Source organism: Macrobrachium nipponense, chromosome 40, assembly GCF_015104395.2.
Source record: "Macrobrachium nipponense isolate FS-2020 chromosome 40, ASM1510439v2, whole genome shotgun sequence".
NCBI lineage: Eukaryota > Metazoa > Arthropoda > Malacostraca > Decapoda > Palaemonidae > Macrobrachium > Macrobrachium nipponense.
In genome coordinates, this window is record NC_061101.1 from 25,462,168 (window position 1) to 25,481,217 (window position 19,050).

General features: G+C 35.7%; 1 protein-coding gene across 2 annotated transcripts in view; it reads left to right on the forward strand.

Annotated features, from left to right (window-relative positions):
• The window catches only part of LOC135212026 (lactosylceramide 4-alpha-galactosyltransferase-like), a 69,985-nt gene extending 53,006 nt beyond the window's left edge, over window positions 1–16,979 (forward strand). For both annotated transcript variants that reach the window (XM_064245320.1, XM_064245321.1), the window contains exons 2-8: window positions 624–746; window positions 3,437–3,554; window positions 9,813–9,908; window positions 11,118–11,314; window positions 12,515–12,738; window positions 14,922–15,125; window positions 16,638–16,979. In XM_064245320.1, coding sequence (XP_064101390.1) covers window positions 632–746; window positions 3,437–3,554; window positions 9,813–9,908; window positions 11,118–11,314; window positions 12,515–12,738; window positions 14,922–15,125; window positions 16,638–16,790 — 1,107 coding nt within the window. In that variant the 5' untranslated portion in view covers window positions 624–631 and the 3' untranslated portion in view covers window positions 16,791–16,979. The remainder of the gene's footprint in view (window positions 1–623; window positions 747–3,436; window positions 3,555–9,812; window positions 9,909–11,117; window positions 11,315–12,514; window positions 12,739–14,921; window positions 15,126–16,637) is intronic.
• Window positions 16,980–19,050: the final 2,071 nt, after the last annotated feature.

Here is a 19,050-nt window from a genome sequence, read left to right on the forward strand (position 1 = left end):
TTTCTACACTTACAGCTGTCACAGCACCAGTCGGAATCACAATAGAGTCATCAAAACTTAATGCAACAAAATTTGCGAAAGAGACTGACACTGATGGAAAGAGCGCAATTTAAGATTAAGGATACTTAATTCTACTGTCTGTTGTTAATCTTCACCGACGTTCTCTGTTGGCTAAAGAGGTGACGTCAAACGCACCAGAGTGTTTGGAAAGCAGAACATTATGGTGGATAAGCCAGTACCTCTTGGGTCGACGACCCAATAATAATGACTTATCCTGAGCACTTGAGGGTGCTTATTATACAGAGGAAAATCTCCGCCTTCTCCCCAGATTTCTGGTGAATTAGAAGAATATTATGGGTACCTCCTTCAGCGAGATCAGTCTGAAAAAATGCTATTTGCAATCCAAGAAATGTTAAAAATTGTGGTATACTGTCTTACTACTGAGTTGGATAATCTCATCCGAGATATTTTAGTCAACTGTTGCGAAATTCTCTATTCCCAGTATCGTTTCATGCTACCACGAAAAGTAACACGTTTTAACAAATGAAAGCTCATTCAGATAAACATATAGTTTTCCTCATATGACAACTTGAGCTAACTTTTTTTCAATCTTTTGCTTACAGGGGACGAGATGAACATGAAAAAAGCAGTAAAAGATCTGTTTATTATCCTCTTCGGCACCGTTCTTCTCGTCAGAACTTGGAGAGATGTGAGCCAACTATCTCAAACATATCAAATAAAACCAGGTAAGAGTCGTACTGCTGTATTGGTTTGACAGAGCAATATAAAAACGTGCAATGGATATTAAACCGCGTCACACTTGTGTAATGATACGTAAAGCCAGGAGCCACGAAGACAAGTTTGACAGAATAATATAAAAACGTGCGATGGATATTAAACAGCGTCACACTTGTGTAATGATACGTACAGCTAGGAGCCACGAAGACAGGTCGGCCAAACAATGACACCCGGTGTCAATTACTGCTCGTCAATACAGCAGAACATTTGACCATCCTTCGTCTTTGTATTAACAGTTCCAGTTTTATGTTAATTTTCTTTTAAATGCTAGCCTACTAGCGACCTAATTATTTATCAATGTAAGTTATTTTATTAAAAAAATACAGCCTCATATGTCACAACTTATAAGTTAATTTCTCTATCAATAGCGAGGGTAAGAACTGTATATTTCTATTGTTTTAAACAATATCTTGACGTAAACTGTAATGAAGATTACTGAAGCAAGTAATAAAAAAATACAAGAAATTTGTCCTTAAGTAGCTTATATATACAGGCAATCCCGTGTTATGCAGTTCCGAATTTACGGTGCTTGGCTCATGGGGCCATTAACCGGATTTCATGGTGCCGGAAGCAGTTTTACAGCATCGTAAGTGCTATTTATTCCCATTATTAATATGATATTCTGGTTCACATCGTTTTTCGGGTTATGGCGCACTGTCGGGAACTGAATCCACCTGTAAACCCTGGGCCACGACTAACTTTCCGCAATCGACTCCAGTGATTCATCATTAATCCCTTGTCTGGCCGACCTGTCTTAGTGGGCCCTGCGTACAGCACAACAGGATCAAAGCTAAACGCGAAAATGACAAGTGACGTCACATGCAGTCTGAGACGCCCTTAGGCACTCCTTAAGGAGAGTATTCTTAGTCATGTCAGGACTAAGAAACTGTAGCACTCCAAACTATTCTGCTATATACTGAATGAATCAGTCATTCACTAACGCGTCCGTATCTGTGGATAATATGCCGAATTTAATGTAAATGTTGACATTGAGATAATTATTCCTCAACGAGTGAAAACGCCTAGAAAGTTAATACGGGGGTTTTGTTCAATTGTGAATACTTCAGTAATCTAAAGAAAAGCACTTTTGATATGTAGAATTCTTGCAATCAATGTTCTAAATATTATTTCATAATCATTAAATTGTAAGTTTTGTGAATCATTTTGAACACATTATCTTCTTATAGTGGGAAATTTGGCTCATGACTTCTATCTGAAAGTCTCAAGATAAAATCTGAGTTCACAAGGAAATATTCGAAAATGTAGTTAAATTCTATAAAAGTATTAGGAAAACTGATTTCTGTATGATAAAGCGTCAAAATCCTAAAATATGAGGCTAGCACTGCGAGAACTTACATTTGCCACACCTGGTCGAAATGGGTATTTTGGTCTCAAACGCTCATTCGCCACCTAAACTATGGGGGGGGAATGGGGCGAATCTAAGTTCGGGCACTGTAAAGTCAACCATATGGCCTCTATACATAAGTATTTTTTTTATACGAATGTAAGTTCTCGCTTCTCAGAGTTCTCCTGGCGAGCGAGAACTTACTTTCACCACTGAAGTCACGTGTCATGCGTCAGCCAATCGTGTGCGAGGTAACCCGCTGCAGCTGAGCGGAGCGTCGCCTTGTGAACAGAACTCTCTTTCGCTCTTATTTACGTCTGTTTTTTACACAGTTTTTTCGTGTGTTTTTGTTTTTTTTTCCGTTATAAGCTTGCTACTTGTAGGTGCCTCTTAGACACTTCTAGTAGCAAATGAAAAGTCTGAAAATCGTATCTGGGCTACTGAAAGCAATGCACTATGACCAAGTAACAAATTTACAATTGGAAATTAACTTGTTGACTATTTAAGCGGTGAAGAAACGTGTTTAAAGTGTTTCAAATGCCAAAAAATGCCTTAGCAAATTCAGTCACTACTACTTAATAGCTTCTAGTAGCATAAGTTCTGAAGTCTAATTTTTTACTAGTCTAGCGTTAAAGTACATGAAATTTGGAAAATTTTGATGTAAGAATTTTTTCTGAGATACAAATAATAAACTAGCAATGGCATTACTAATTTTGAAAACTTTGAACGCGTTTTTCTCCATTTTTTAAAAAGAAAGAAAACGAGTTATTTCTAATGACTCGTTTTCTTTCACGGAACGTCCCATCCCGTCAAGCCTTCTGACAATACGTGATCGGATTTTCACGCTTTGTTATCAAATAGAGAGCAGTTTTCCTAATTACTTTTTTAGAATTTAACTAAATTTTTTTTATATTTTCTTGTGAACTCAGGTTTTATCTTTATCCTTTTAGATAGAAGTCATGAGCCTAATTTCTCACTTTAAGGAGATAATGTGTTAAAAATTATTCACAAAACTTACAATTTAATGAATATGAAATATGATTTGGAACATCGATTGCAAAAATTCTCTATATCAAAAAAGCTTTTCTTTGAATTACTAAAGTAGTCATAATTGAACAAAAACCCCCGTATTAACTTTCTGGGCGTTTTTGATCGTTGAGGAAAAATTATCTCCATGTAAACATCTACATAAAATTCGGCATATTATCCAGAGTTACGGACGCGTTAGTGAATTAAAAAATGAAAGTGAAATGAAGTTATATTCTGATAATAACGTCAACTGAAATATTTCAGTCGAAAACAAGAGCGCGATTGTGGAGGATATGGCGCCATGGCAGAAAACCATGTGTGCTAACCAACGAGAACAGTTTCTTTTTGATGACAATCTGCAGAGTCTCCCTCTGATGCACAGGTAACAAACACTAATTCTTTCTGTCTTGTAAGCACATTCATGCCCAAGTTTAACCTTACAACTGAAAAGCAATACTTAATTACTCGCGACAATATATTTAAGATTGAGCCAATTCATAAGAATAAAAAGTGGATTTTTATTTGCAAACATAATACAATATATAACTGAAAATTGGCCCATTCACTAACACATTATTCCACATCATTATCAAAATCATATAACTAAAAAAACTATCTTCAGGCACAAACTTGGTCATTTTCTTTTATAAGGAGGCCACTGAAGGTTGGTTGAAATCGTAAAATTCTAACTTTCTGTTTCCAAGTAGTGTGCAGGTGTTAAAGAAAATACAAGGTAATAATGACAACTATAAAACATGTGTGTATATATATATATATATATATATATATATATATATATATATATATATATATATTGTGACGAAGTGGCCTAGAGTATCTGGGTCTGCATACCATTAATACTTGGTGCACGAAATAGTCAAAGATCTGTGTCTGGACACCATTAATATTTGTTAACCCAAATTGCCAAGTATCTGGTTACTACACTTACCATTTGTACTTGCTAGTGCAAGACACCCTTTTATTCCTGGGTCTGGGACACCCTTAGTACTTAGGGCACAGTTTGTTCAAGTACCTGGTTATTACTTACCTCACTACAGCCAGACACCTGACCCTTCATCACAAATACTAAACGACTGAATACTCTAAAGGTAAGAGTGAGCCCTTATATAACTGAGCAGTCAAGAAAACAATCAGTCTAAGTTCATTAAAATAGGTGTGAGGTAATCTTAATTAAAGGGCTTCACTCCTGCAATTTCAAATTTAAGTATTTCCCTGATTCTGTTTTATATGTGGGAAACGTCACAATTATCACTCTATATTTCTACCTAAACTAAAAATAAAATGTATACTGATGGTTAAAATGAAATGCTCATATAAATTTAAATACAAAATTTTATTTCTAAATTCAAAATTTATAAGTGAAATTCACAATCTCAGGGAAATTGTTATTACTTGAAAACAAAAGTTTAATTAATTCTTGAATTAATTATTAAGCAAAATTAAATCAAAGTTTATCAAGAAAATTAATCAAATTAAATTATAAAGCAATAATTAAATTTGAAATGAAATTCACTTACAAATTAATTTGCAAGTGTTAAATTCCAACAATTACATAATAGAATATTATTCAAACTAACTAAACAAAATAAAGACAATGCAAAAACATAATGCATAATACGAAAACAATTAAAGCATTGACAGTACAAACATTAAGCATATAAAATTGGATATGTCAAAAGAACAAAGCAAAAGATAAATGTGTTTAAGAATGATAAAACCTCGAAGTGCACTTCAAAACATTTGTAAAAATACCTTATACACAGTTGCAACTCCAATCAAAAGGCCTGTTACAATCTCAACCTCTTCACTATTTTCGTGGGCGCCTTCACAAAACTAACAGAAATAATACTATGTTCAGATTCCACAAACAACACATATTTTACTAATAATTATGAATGACCAGCTTGAATACAAAATTAATGCAAGCTACGTTAAGTTACTGAAACAGCCTTGCAACCGAGCTAGCGAGAGAGAGAGAAATTTTGAGAGAGAGAGAGAGAGAGCAATGTTAAACTCTCTAACGCACGCCGCTCCGTCTCAAAAACGAAAGAATAAGGTTCTCTATCCCCGTAAGTGTATATGGCCTATGGGGCGGTTAGCAAAAACGAAAACATACTACGTCATCTCTATAGGGGTATGGAGCAGAATGAACAAGGCCCTTGTTCCGTTACAAGCCCGATCGGAACAATAAAAAATTAGCTTAGCTAATCTATTTTCAAGGGGTTGAATAACAGCAAGTTCTGCTCGGACAAGGCAGTCTCTCTCTATGTTAATCCATGAATGACCTCTTTGTAGGGAAGGTTCTCAAAGGACTCGATGCGGCATGGGAGGTCTTACGCACGTGTTTGCGCCGATAAAGAAATCAGCTTAGCTAAGACATTCTCAAAGTGTGAATACAACCCTCTTCACAGAGGCTCACATATAAGCACTTACTCTTGGTCTTACGTTACTTCAAGATGAAAAGCTGGATCACTTAGCACATGTTATCTTTAAATTTGGGGATCTGAACACAAAAACATACATTTCATAACATGATACACAGGTTCTGATGTGAATTAATCATATTACCACAATTATAATTGCATTAAAAAACCTATACCATAAGAATATATATATGTATATATATATTATATATATATATTATATATATATATATATATATATATATATATATATATTATATATTATTACGATCTCGACTCTCGAGATCGACAGGTTCTTAAAAAAATAAGCAATTGGGCGTCAGTGACTGACGACAGATGACAAACAAAGGAGGGAGGAGCAATAACAAAACCAAAAAATAAGTTCCACCTTAAAATTAGTTATATTATACAAATGTACAAGTGAGTCAGGTCCAGTGCTAAGCAAAATAAACATACACAATGAATTAAATAATAAAGGCAGCAACAGTAATAATCCAATTAAGTGATTCTTATACAATTCAACAAACAATTTCATAAGCAGCATAACTATATAATAAAAGCGACATTATATATAATAGAGGACCACGGTATAAATGAAAAAGCAGTGCAGTAGCATAAATACATATACAAAATCAGGCAGCCATAATACACAAACACATTGAAAAAGCAGTGAAATAACGATTACAATGAATGTAAAAACGGCAGCATAATAATAAATGAGAATTAACACTGAAGCGGCATAATTTTACACAGAGCAAAACGGGAACACTTCCTCAAACAATGAGGACAACAGTCCAATGCCGGACGATCAAGACAGAGCCGATACGGCAACCACCTCGTCCTCGGAGACAATATGGACATCCTCCTCGAATGCTGGACGATCAAGACAGAGTTGACACAACAACCATCTCGTCCTCAGATACAGTATGAAGGTCCTCCTCGACCACTGGATGTTCACGACAGGGTTGATACAACTACCAACTCGTCCTCAGATACTCTCCGCTGCTCTGCTGCCAAGACTGCCTCTCTGAACCTGACTGGTTGTTCTCATCCCTCCAGGACCTGACTGACGAAGTTTGACGCCATCCAACAGACGTCAACTCGCCAGCAATTAAAAAACAAAAAAAAACAAAGGAGGCAACAATCCACCAAGGGAACAATCGGCAAACGATTGTTCCTAACATATATATATATATATATATATATATATATATATATATATATATATATCTATATATATATATATATATATATATAATATATATATATATATATATATATATATATATATATAAACCGGTTTGATGTTCAGTTACGAGTACATTACATCGGTTAAACTTCATACTTGGACGAGCTGGTTACGTGCTCGCCTACCGATTTGGTAGTCCCGAGTTCGATTCCACGCTCTGCCAGCGTGGAATCAGAGGAATTCGTTTCTGGTGATTAGATATTAATTTCTCGATACAATGTGGTTTAGATCCCACAATAAGCTGTAGGTCCCGTTGCTAGGTAACCAAATGGTTCCTAGCCACGTAAAAATATCTTATCCTTCTGGCCAGCCCTAGCTAGGAGAGCTGTTAATCAGCTCAGTGGTCTGGTTAAACTCAGATGTACTTAACTTCACACGTGGTTGCAAATCATAATATAGTCTGCTTCGAATATATCCATCCCTGGCAAAGCAAGGGAAGAAGACTTTTTATATTATCTATGCTTGTCATAGATTTAAATGGCCGTGACTCATTAACTGGATATATAAAAATATTCTCATGTACCTTTCTTCTCTGTGATTTCATGTGGCTGAAGCTCCTCAAAGTAATGAAGGTATTTTGTTTTACACCTCATTTATGTGCACACTCACTCACTCACTCACACACACACACGCAAATATATGATAATATATAGTATATATATATATATATATTATATATAATATGGCATATATATATATTAAAAGACATTTCGCGATTTTATATATAAATATACATATCAAAATAAATTTCGTATATATATATATATATATTATATATATATATATATATATATATATATATATATATATATATATATATATATATAATCACGAAATGTATTTTAATATCCAATTCATTATATTCAAGGAATATATTACAACCTAATGAACTGTATATATAATACGTGTCACTACCCTGACTGCAATTTGAACTCAATACATTTCAGGGTTTGTCCAAAGAAGGAGTGACTAACACACTCAGCCATCATTTGAGGTACGAACGGGCTTTGACTGAATTCTATTGAACGAATGTATGAAATTTGGCCATATGGCCCAGCAATGGGATTGAGGACGCCACTCAGTGCCGTTATGAATTCCTTGCTAACTTAGGTTCTGTTATACATTCCTATCCAAATTTCTGTTTAGTTTTTATTTCTCAATAAATTATTTACGAAATATTACAACAAACCTAGAACTACATACATTTTCATGTAGAATACATTGCCTTCAGTGTTACAAAAAATTCTTTGTGAAATGCTTTAAAACAATTTATCTTTCAAAATGGCTCTGATATCTCTTTGTTTTTTTATAATAGAAGCTTTTATTCTATTTATAATCAAACGATCAGGCACCTTCTTGTCTTTGAACAACCCTATATTTACAACATAACTTGACAAAATTAAAGTTGCTGTGTTCCCTTGTTTCTTCAATGCCTCTGGGAAATACAAATACATCATTCTAATGAAATTACAGTTAACATAATTGCAAAAAAGCTTCAAAACTCCTTAGGTATCAAAGTAAAAAAATGTCAAGCATAAATATTAGTGACAAACTGTCATGCATCTGTAGCCAGACAATCTGAGCACCGGGCTACCATGCTGAAGGTTTGTTACAGATTATTATTTCAGAACCTGAATTCGACAGCATTGTGTACCACAAGAGTCAAAATCAATTCTTATGTTTCTTGATGGCTCACTGAACAAGCACTTACCGCCCATGCACAAACCCTAAAATGCATGTTTTTGAATCACGCTTAGGGTAGGTGTATAGAATTCCTTTTGGGTAAAAGTTATTCTAAAGTTACAATGCACCATACACCTCTATCTTGCAAGCACTGATCGACTTCATAAAATTTAGGTTCTCCCTCTTCAATAGCTCCTCCAAATCTATCCAGTCCTTTCTAGGCTCTCCACTTCTTCCCTCTTTTACAATTTTGAATACTGTTCTCTTTTCATCAGTCTTCATCCTCCATTCCTTCCATATGACCCAAATCATTAATATCCATCATTTCAGCAAATGTAACTTTTGTATCACTTCTATATATCTTCATTTCTTAACATTTCAGTTCTTCCTGTGCCGCATATACACACTTTTCAATTACTTACTCTAAGCCTCTTCATCCTTTTTTATACTTCATTTGCAATCAGTATCCACACTTTACTTCCATAAGGAGGGTTGGTCCAACAATCCCTGCATCCTTCCCAACGTTGACACCAAAGCCCCTCTTTGTCTTTTCAAAATCTTTCGCATACCTCTTGCTGCCTTCCTGGCTACAGAGATTGGTGAATCAACTCTTCGCTCATCCTACCACCATCCATTATATTCACTCCCAAATACCTATACAAATCACCATCTTCCACTCTTCCACCATCCATAATCCTCTCAACTATCATTGAATGTCCCAGATTCGGGAATATGAGACATAGGTTCCTGTCTTGGGGTCGTGACAGAGTAGGTAATTTTATCCTAGCTACAGTTCTTGGAAAGGATTGTAATATAGAGCAGGTATATAACTTTATGGGGGAGGCGAGCCTCCTCAACCAAATTTAAATTATACATAGATTGTCTATGTAAGAACTTATATATATGAACAAAATTTTTATATACATATATTTATAGATATTTTTATATGAAATTTATTAAAAATTTAATTTTTTCTATTTAATTCATTTCGGTGTCAATTACCTAGATGTTGTGACGCCAGGTTTAATAGACACAATCAATCAATTATCACCTCTTTTACTAGCTTCTATGGTTTCTCTTCACTATCCCAATCAAAATTCTATAGTCAGCCAACATACTCCTTCCTTAACTTATTTTCTTATCCTACAATAATTCTGCACAAGCATCTACCGTTATGACTCTGACTTCTTACAAAATTCCATCCATATAAACATTGAACAACCATAGAAACCTCCTAACATAGATTTATGTTCTATACCCACAGAGACGTTGCACCAAAGGTCAACTTGCAAAACATCTTTATAGTAGAGACTGGTTGCAATCCTCATCCTTTATATAGAACTTGGTGCTCAGTAGAGAGGTAGGTGAAGTTTTGAGAATCCATATTTCATCACATACTGTAATACCATTAAGAAAAAAGCAGAGTAAATTTGTATATTTGTCTATAAGTGCTCATTTCCATACACAACATTGGTCTATCACTGATGAGGCTTCCATTCTAATCAGTATAAATATTCAATGTACAAGTCAATTGCAAATGGAGTAATCAATTCTATGTCAGCTTAGTAGAGAATCTACTGTAAATACAATTTTTATAGAGAATTATGAATGGTGATACAGGCACCACCCAATTTTCCATGGAAATTTTCCGAGGGTTACTGGACAAGTCTGCATGATTGGCCAGTTGAAAATCTACGATGGCAGCCATTTTTCAAGATTGCAATACTAACCTTAAAAATTTAGATTTTCCACCTGGAAAGTGATGCAGCTGCTCAGTGCAAATAACCATAGTGTTGACATGTGCTTTCTAGCATTCGTAGATAGTTTTTGTGTAGTGTTTAGTCCATTATAACCCATTCATCAACATTAAACTTCTGTAGAAAAAAATCACAAAAAAATAGACCTTATTATTAGCACTGCAAAAGAAGAAAATAAATTCTCTACAACAAAACATATTTGCACAACCTTTGGAAACCTAATAAGGAAACAATATAAAAATACGAGAGAAGGCTATATAAACTGAAAGCCTTCAGGAATAGATATAAAGCAATAGCTATTGGTTTGAAGTATAACATAAGCCGACATACCAAGCGTTAAAGAAAAAAAACATAAAATCAGCCATAAACGACAGATAAAAAGAAAGAAACAATCTGAGCATCGCTTGAAAACATACTTATCAAAGCTATCATTTAGACGGACCAACTGCATGAACTACATCTACTTACGAAGGTCAATACGGCAACCATTTTGGAAAATGGTCACCATCTTGAATACTGAAGTGACCAATCAGGCTAATCTGACTAGTATTACTGAGGCATGTTCACTACAATTTTCAAGCTTGTACCACCATTTGCACAATTTCTATTATCAACTCTATATTTATCTGAGAATAATTTGAACATCAACAATAGACAATGTTAACTTTAAATAACCTATTCGATGACAGGAATTTTGTAGTGAATATAAACCCAATCTTATAATAGGAATTATCTAATATATTCAACGTAATGCATGAACAAAAGATCACCACCTTTCTATTCACTACCAACTTTCTGTTCTGTCCGGGCAGCTGGGCAGGTCAACACCCAGATAAGGACCTGTGGTACATCTTAATTTCTCCATTCATAAGCGACACTACAGGAATCCTGAAGAGCCTTCTCGACCAGTATCCTAACATCAGGGTTGTTAGCAGTAACTTCAGAGAGGTATTTAAGGTGACGCCTCTCTGGGATCTCTTCAATTCTGATAAATGGCTGAAGAACACAGGTAAATTTAGCTTCAATTCTAAAAGCAGGCACACAACCAATACCTAAGGCCTAGTAAGCAGTGTCCGACTGAAGTCAGTTACTTGAAAGATTCAGAATTAATGCACTGTGGTATTAGCATCTTCACTCTTGGTTTCCTAATATGCACTCCTAGTAATAAATTCATACCTATCGTCGGGGTCGAAGCAATAACACTTGAGTGAGAGACAAGGCAAAATTCTCGAGTGAAGGCAAAGGTGTTATCAGCTTTGCCACAAAGTGACCAACTGAGATACTCGAGTCATGTATTCGACCCTGATGCACAGTTAAAATGTGTTTCTATTACACACGTGATTTTCTGTTGATTGCTAGTCTTGTTTGTACAGAAAAAGATCAGAAAAGTGGCCACAGTACCAATGATCGGTGTAGAAGTAGCGGTGGATTACAAAGCCAACCTGCATGAGTTGGTAACAAGTGTATTGGATGATTCCACTCTGGTCAGTGTAAGGAATTACCTGGTCAAAGCCTTCCTAACTTTAAATATCATATTGCGGCTCATATTTTGACCAGTAACTGATTGCAAATAGGTATTTTTTCTCTCTTTTTCCTCTCTCTTTCTCTCCTGCACCAGCTACAATCCAAACAAGCAACTGACATCCAAGTACTTAACTTCCTATTTAGGATGAAAGAAGCACCCAAGTCCCCAGATAGTTTCTTCCTCTCCCAAGATGGAGCCGGTTACTGCTAGATATAAAAGGAAAAGACTTTAGTAGTTACTGACAGATATAAAAAGGAAAGACTTAGTAGTTATTGACAGATATAAAAAGGAAAGACTTAGTAGTTATTGACAGATATAAAAAGGAAAGACTTAGTAGTTATTGACAGATATAAACGAAAAAGGCTTGGTATTTACTGCTGGATATAAAAGGGAAAGACTTGGAATTTCTTGCCTACTCTCTAGATACCAACAAAGGAATATCTAGAATTCTGACATGATAATAAGCATCATTAAATTTCAAAGACTATTTTGTTATGTGAGTGCTTACTGTTTAGAAACCAACAAAGTAGTAGTATTTAGAATTCTGATGTAACTCTCATGCATCATTCAATCTCAAAGACTAGGCCGCAAAGTTACGTTATCATTCCAGCAATCACAGCTCCATAACTTAAATGGACCAGAAGTCCAATAATTCCAACGATTCCCTCCCGTCATGACGAACAGACTGGCCGGAGTCAAACCTGAGCAACATGGTGAGAGGGGCCCTCGTGTGGAAGTTGGGAGGCGTTTATACAGACTCCGACACCATCTGCATAGCGAACACGAACAAGTTCACCAACGCAGTAGGACTCTATAAAGACACCGGCGTGAATGGAGCAGTTCTGATTGGCCAGCCTCGGCACAAGGCGTACTGGATGCTCATGGAAGACATCAAGGAGAATTTCAAGGTACGATGTGCTGAATAAAAAACTTGACGATTACTCGCAATCGCGAAACTGATTTTAACCTCATCAAAAAGAATTTGAGATCATCATACGTACAAAATAATGTAGACATTCTTGGAGTAACACAACTAGAGTGGTTAGACAGAAAATGTTGACACTCACAATATATAGATATATATGATGAAGTATATTATAGTATATAGGGTAGTATATATATTATATATTATGATATATTATAATATAATATATAAATTATATTATATATATATATATCTATATATATAAATATATATATATATATAATATATATGTGTGTGTGTGTGTGTATGTATATATTAAAATTAAACTAGTTTAAAATTGAAAAAGTTCATTATAATAAAAAATTCAAATAGAAAACCTCTCTCTCTCTCTCGTCTCTCTCTCTCTCTATATATTATATATATATATAATATATATTATTATATATATATAATATATATAATTATATATAATATTATATATATAGAGAGAGAGAGAGAGAGAGAGAGAGAGAGAGAGAGAGAGAGAATTTTCTTTTTGAATTTTTATTATAATTTACTTTTTCAATTTTAAAAACTATTTCAATTTTGTGATTGCTAATATTGCATTCATTTTTATTTTTATGGTTTTTTGCTATTGTTTCTTTTTCTTATTTCATTTGTGTTTATCACTTTTATTTTTATGAAGTTTTTCATAAACAAATTATTTTGTAGTTGTAAATGTCTTTATTTCTTACTAGTTGATTTTTCTTTTTGAAAGTGATTTATTATATTATTTGTATTTTAATTACATTATCCTTTATTTTTTTAAATGTTTTAGTCTCTCAATTTGTCTCATAATTCTAAATGTTTACTTTCTTATATTTATTTTTATTTTCATCTTTGTTTTATTATTATAATTATCATTATTTACAATTTTATTCTTTCATCATTTATATTTTGTAACATTTTTATAATTTTTTCTCTTTTCAATATAATCATTTATTTTCTTTCATTTTTTAATTATCATCATTTTATTCCTTTCATTTTTTCATTATTTTATTTTTATTATTATTTACATTTTTATATAATTTTTTACATCTTAATTTCTTGTTCATATTTAATATTTTCAAATTCATCAGTTATATTAATTAATGTCAAGACTTTTCTTATTCTTTTCTATTTCCGTCTTTATATTTGATTTTCATACAGATTTGTTATGACTTCTTTTATTTCTCATGCCTTGTACGAAAAGAGAGAGAATTTTTCAAAACCATTCTCAGTCCCAAACGCAAAAGAATAAGGTAAATGACCGTGCGGCGACATAGTGGCCACCTCTCTCGCAACGCGGCCACTTACCGAAAAAGTGCTTGGATCATGCCATCATTTCATAAATTAGGTGGAAACTCTTACTTCGAGAGAAGTACAGAGGTCACGTTGTGGTGCCTGGATGGGTCACAACTCTTCACTGATGCTCATGGCAGCGAATTCAGTAGTACTTTTTTCGGGAAGGTGGCCACGTTCTGGGTGAGGTGGCCGCTATGTCGCCGCTCGGTCATTTACCCTAACAGCAAATCTTCTCAAATTGCCCTTTAGGAACAGAGATGATAAACCCTCCAGATTCGCATTTCTATATCTGTTGTTTCCAGTTGTGTTTTAAAACCCAAAATACAGTTAAAGAACTGACAACTTATATATCTCCTATGGATCCATATCAGTTTCCACCAATAAGGATAAAACTGTTTTACAATAATCTAATGGAACGAAGTGGAATATAGAATTCAGGCCGAAAGGCCAAGCACTTGGGCCTATGGGGTCATTCAGTGCTGAAATGGAAATTGAGGTGTAACATGAGGAAAACCTCGTAGTTCCACTAAGAAATAATCGTTAGAAGAGGATGGATAGCAAATGAAAGAGAGAATATGAATGGAGGTATAGTAAAAGGAATGAAAGGGGTTGCAACTAGGGGTCGCATGGACGCTACAAAGAACCTTAAGTAAAGCCTACAGTACACCGTGTGGGGTACACTGACGGCACTACAATCCCCACACGGGGCTTTGCAATCTAATGACCCATTATACTCCTTTTTACAAGTGCGCAGAACTCGTACGATGTTGGGTGAACAACTAGAACGGAATTATTTAACCTTTTTATTATAATATCTTGACCTTTGGAATTTTTCATTAACAGGGCAACGTCTGGGGTCAAAACGGCCCCGCCGCCATCACAAGAGTGATGAATCAGTTGTGCAAAGGAGCCAACTTGTTCCACATCGCCAGAAACGAAGGGGGCTGCCAGAACATGTCCCTGCTCACACCTCGGCACTTCTATCCCGTACCTTACCAGGAACACAAAAGCTTCACGGCTGAGAGAACGGAAACGGACTTGGAGAAGGTAAATAAATGGTAAAATGTCGGTCGTAAAAGATATATAAACATAGAATGCTCTTCAGTTTTTAATGCATTTATCTTTTTTTTTTTTTTTTTTAATTATTTATTTTTTGGCCCTCTTAACTGCCTCCACATTCCTATCCGCCAACCGAACTCATTGAACAACCGACCTAGTCGTCACTTCACTTCCGGGACAGACACTGTGACCCTCACCACCTGTCAACGACGTCAATCTAATGATGTCATCCCCGATGCTGAGGGCCACGTTTTGAAATACATTCCCCATTATTCAATCACGAAAGATATGGGCAAAAGAATTTCACATTAGAGGAACTCCAAGCAATTCCATCCCTCTCCAGATCCAATCAGCAATCAAATACCTCGAACCTATTCACGAACATCCATCAGCGAGCCGTGAATCTTCATGAAATGTACTGAAAGGGAAGGACAAATGTCCGGATATAAACATAAGTCTAAAGAATTCAGGGTTATATCACTGGTTTCCATGATCCCACACGTCAGGGGTCAGAAATCATGGCAATAGTTTAAATTACACCTCTCACTTGACAGTGTTTTGCCCTCTTTTTGTTCTGACACTGACGTATTCAATAGACGCACCCTTTCACCTCCAGCCTTTTTTTTTTCCTTTTTTTTTCTTTTTTTTTTTTTACCTTGACTTCTTGTTTTTAAACTTTTCTCTGTTTCAGTTCGTCTTACACTACGAATAACGAATAAAGTACAGGTTACAAGTTTCGGCATCAATAATGACCCTTTTCCCCAGTAATTTTTCTTGTTAATCACCATACTCACTTCTGTGTGGAGACTACAGGACGAGCTACTTCATCCCTTGCATGCACAGTTATGTTTAAAACCTGAACGAAAAACTGAGAATAATCTAAAAGAAAAAACTAACATGATCAAAGGAGCAAATATCAAATAAGAAAACGAAGGCAACTGTCCCTGATAACGTAAGTTACTACGCTATCCTGATTCCTCCAAAGGAAGTACTACTGTACTACCCACTGATCAAGACGAGAGTTAATGCCGCTCATATAGGTTGAGTTCTTTTGAGTTCTTTTGATTCTGATGATAACATTATTCGTGCATAAAATGAGAGAGGTGTTCAAAACCAGACTAGACCCACAAGGCGAAAGACTGACAACATTTCTCAAGGTGCTCTTTACGAACAGAGACCACCACACCTAACGCAAACCTCCAATTTCTCTTATTCTATATTTATTTTTCAAGGTTTTTAACAATAAAAAAACTCAAAGGAGCAACAACTCAGCAATAGTTTTCTTCGGTATACTAAAAGGTTTATATTTTTCCTGTACCGGGAAGAGTAGTAGAATGTGCCTGTGTTGGTTTAGTACTAAATATTACTTTACAGGCTTTTGGTTGCAAGCTTTATGACCTTACCACTAAACGTAGTCGTAGCAATAGGACACAAAATAGCATAGTAAGGCCAGAAAAAAAAAACTCAAAGCTGTAATAAGGTATTTTTTCTCCTCCACAGCTTTTCAAAGATTCGTACGTCCTGCATTTCTGGAATAAGATGACGAAGAATGATACAATCAGACTGGGAAGCAAGAGTATCCTGGAAACTGCTGCAAAGAAGTTTTGTCCCGTTACGTACAGATTTGCAACGATGCATTCGAAATTCTTTTAAAAAAAACTGGCCACAGTCATCTGCACCGTTTGAAGAACAGAGCACACTTATTGCGTCTTGCACAATTCTCTAGTTCTCACTGAGACTTTCGCCACGGATTGATATTTGCTACAGGTTTCGCGTGTGTCTTTCCTTTGAACAATGTTCATATTACCCTTGCCATGATTCCCAGTAGTAAAGATAAGAATATAAATAATATGAATGAAACATTTCAACCCAGTACCGCAAATTTATCAAAAGTAAACATCTATAGGAAATAATAATAATAATAATAATAATAATAATAATAATAATAATAATAATAAAGTAGCAGGAGTAAGTATGCCTAGAGATAGCTAGGCAATGAAACGAAACAAGCTCTCACTCTAATTGGCAAAGAAGAAGAGAAGTAGTATCCAAGAAATTGGGTGAATCCTTTTCTTTGGCAAAGCCAAATGTTCATATTCTGCCAAAATCCCGCCCTTTCCTGTTATTTAAAAAACCTTATAATGATCTCTCGTTAAGATTCGCTACTGATAAGCACTTCAACAGAATGACACGAACAAATCAGGTCAGATGTTTGCATACAAGAATAATAAGTAAAAAATGAGCCTAAGTTTCTTTGTCGCAATCGATTTTTCCATGCAGCGTATAAAGAGGCCTGTCCACACGAGCGGGCTGATCGGCGTGCTCCGGGGTTGACGGGCAAATTCTAGCGGGCAATTTCTCACGGGTGAGGCGATGGAGCGGTGGGCGTGCCCGACGATGCCAGTAGTGTGTTCAGTGGGGTACGATAAACATGGTACCTGCAACAAAGAAGATAGTGTAGCATGATAATTGCTTTGTGTGTGATGAAAAAGAAGAAAAAGAAGAGAACATGGTGCAAAGAATGGCTCAGTTAAAGAAATGTATGTATATGGTTAATGTACGTCTGCCAGGGTCGAAGCTCAAGCCATCGGGCACCACCATGGTGATTTTGCTACAAGACCCATGGGGCAATTTAACAGTTTGCCCGACAAGTGTGCCCGTTAGAGAGGAAGTCCGCCGATCAGACCCGATCGTGTGGACAGACCTTGACGGTGTATGAGCCGCAGCTCATGAAACTTTGAGCCACGGCCAGGTGGTGACCTGTCTTATAGCGTTGCCAGACGCACGATCGTGGCTACATTTAACCTCAAATAAAATAAAACTACTAAGGCTAGAGGGCTGCAATTTGGTATGTTTGATGATTGGAGGATGGATGCTCTACATATCAATTTGCAGCCATGTATTATAGCCTGAGTAGTTTTAAGATCTGAGGGCGGACAGAAAAAGTGCGGACGGACAGACAAAGCTATTTGAATGGTTTTCTTTTCCAGGAAACTAACACGTGATTTCAACGACAAAAATTCCTTACGACTATAGAGTATTTTGAAAACTCACAGGCCACCAGCGTAATCATTCAAAACCACCTTAAATATTTCTCAACTATACTGTGAACTACGCAGAGTATCCATAAGGGGCTTGTTAGAGCTCTGTGTGGCAGAAATGTCAGAGACTCAGGAGTAACAGTTTTTTTTTTTTTCTTTCTTTTTTGGCAATCGTCAAAGCTGGCTCCTCAGTCTCCAGATTTGCTGAAAAATAAGTAAGTATATCTTAATTTTACCAGACCACTGGCCCGAAGGATTAGATATCTTTACGTGGTTAGGAAACGATTGGTCACCTAGCAACGGGACCTACAGCTTATTGTGGGATCCCAACAACATTATATCGAGAAATTAATTTCTATCACCAGAAATACATTCCTCTGATTCAGCGTTGGACGAGCCGAGAATCGAACTTCGGACCGCCGGATTGGTAGCCGAGCGCGAAAACCATTTGTCCAACGAGGAACTCCAGATTTGCTGAACAGCAGCACCGATATGCAGTGAATATGTCTCCTCGCTGTCGAACTTTCCAGTTCCAGAGGTTTTTTATTCTTCCCACCGCTGGACTGTGGAACATTAATCCCCCTCAAGATGTTGTGTCATTGGACTCTCGAAAGCTCAAGCGGAGCTGAAATGCATTACTACACTAAAATCAATTCCCTTTGTATTTTAATAATCTACTATGTTTTATTTATTTAGTTATCAATTTAATTTATTGTTCTCATCTTTCTGTATTTCCAATTACCTTCTGTTACTGCTTTCAAATCAACACCATATTCTTTGGAAACTTTAATTTCATGTCAATGGCTCCTGTGGACTTGTTCCAAATGAATAGGGTTCATCTTCTGCATCATCATCATCATCACCATCATCAT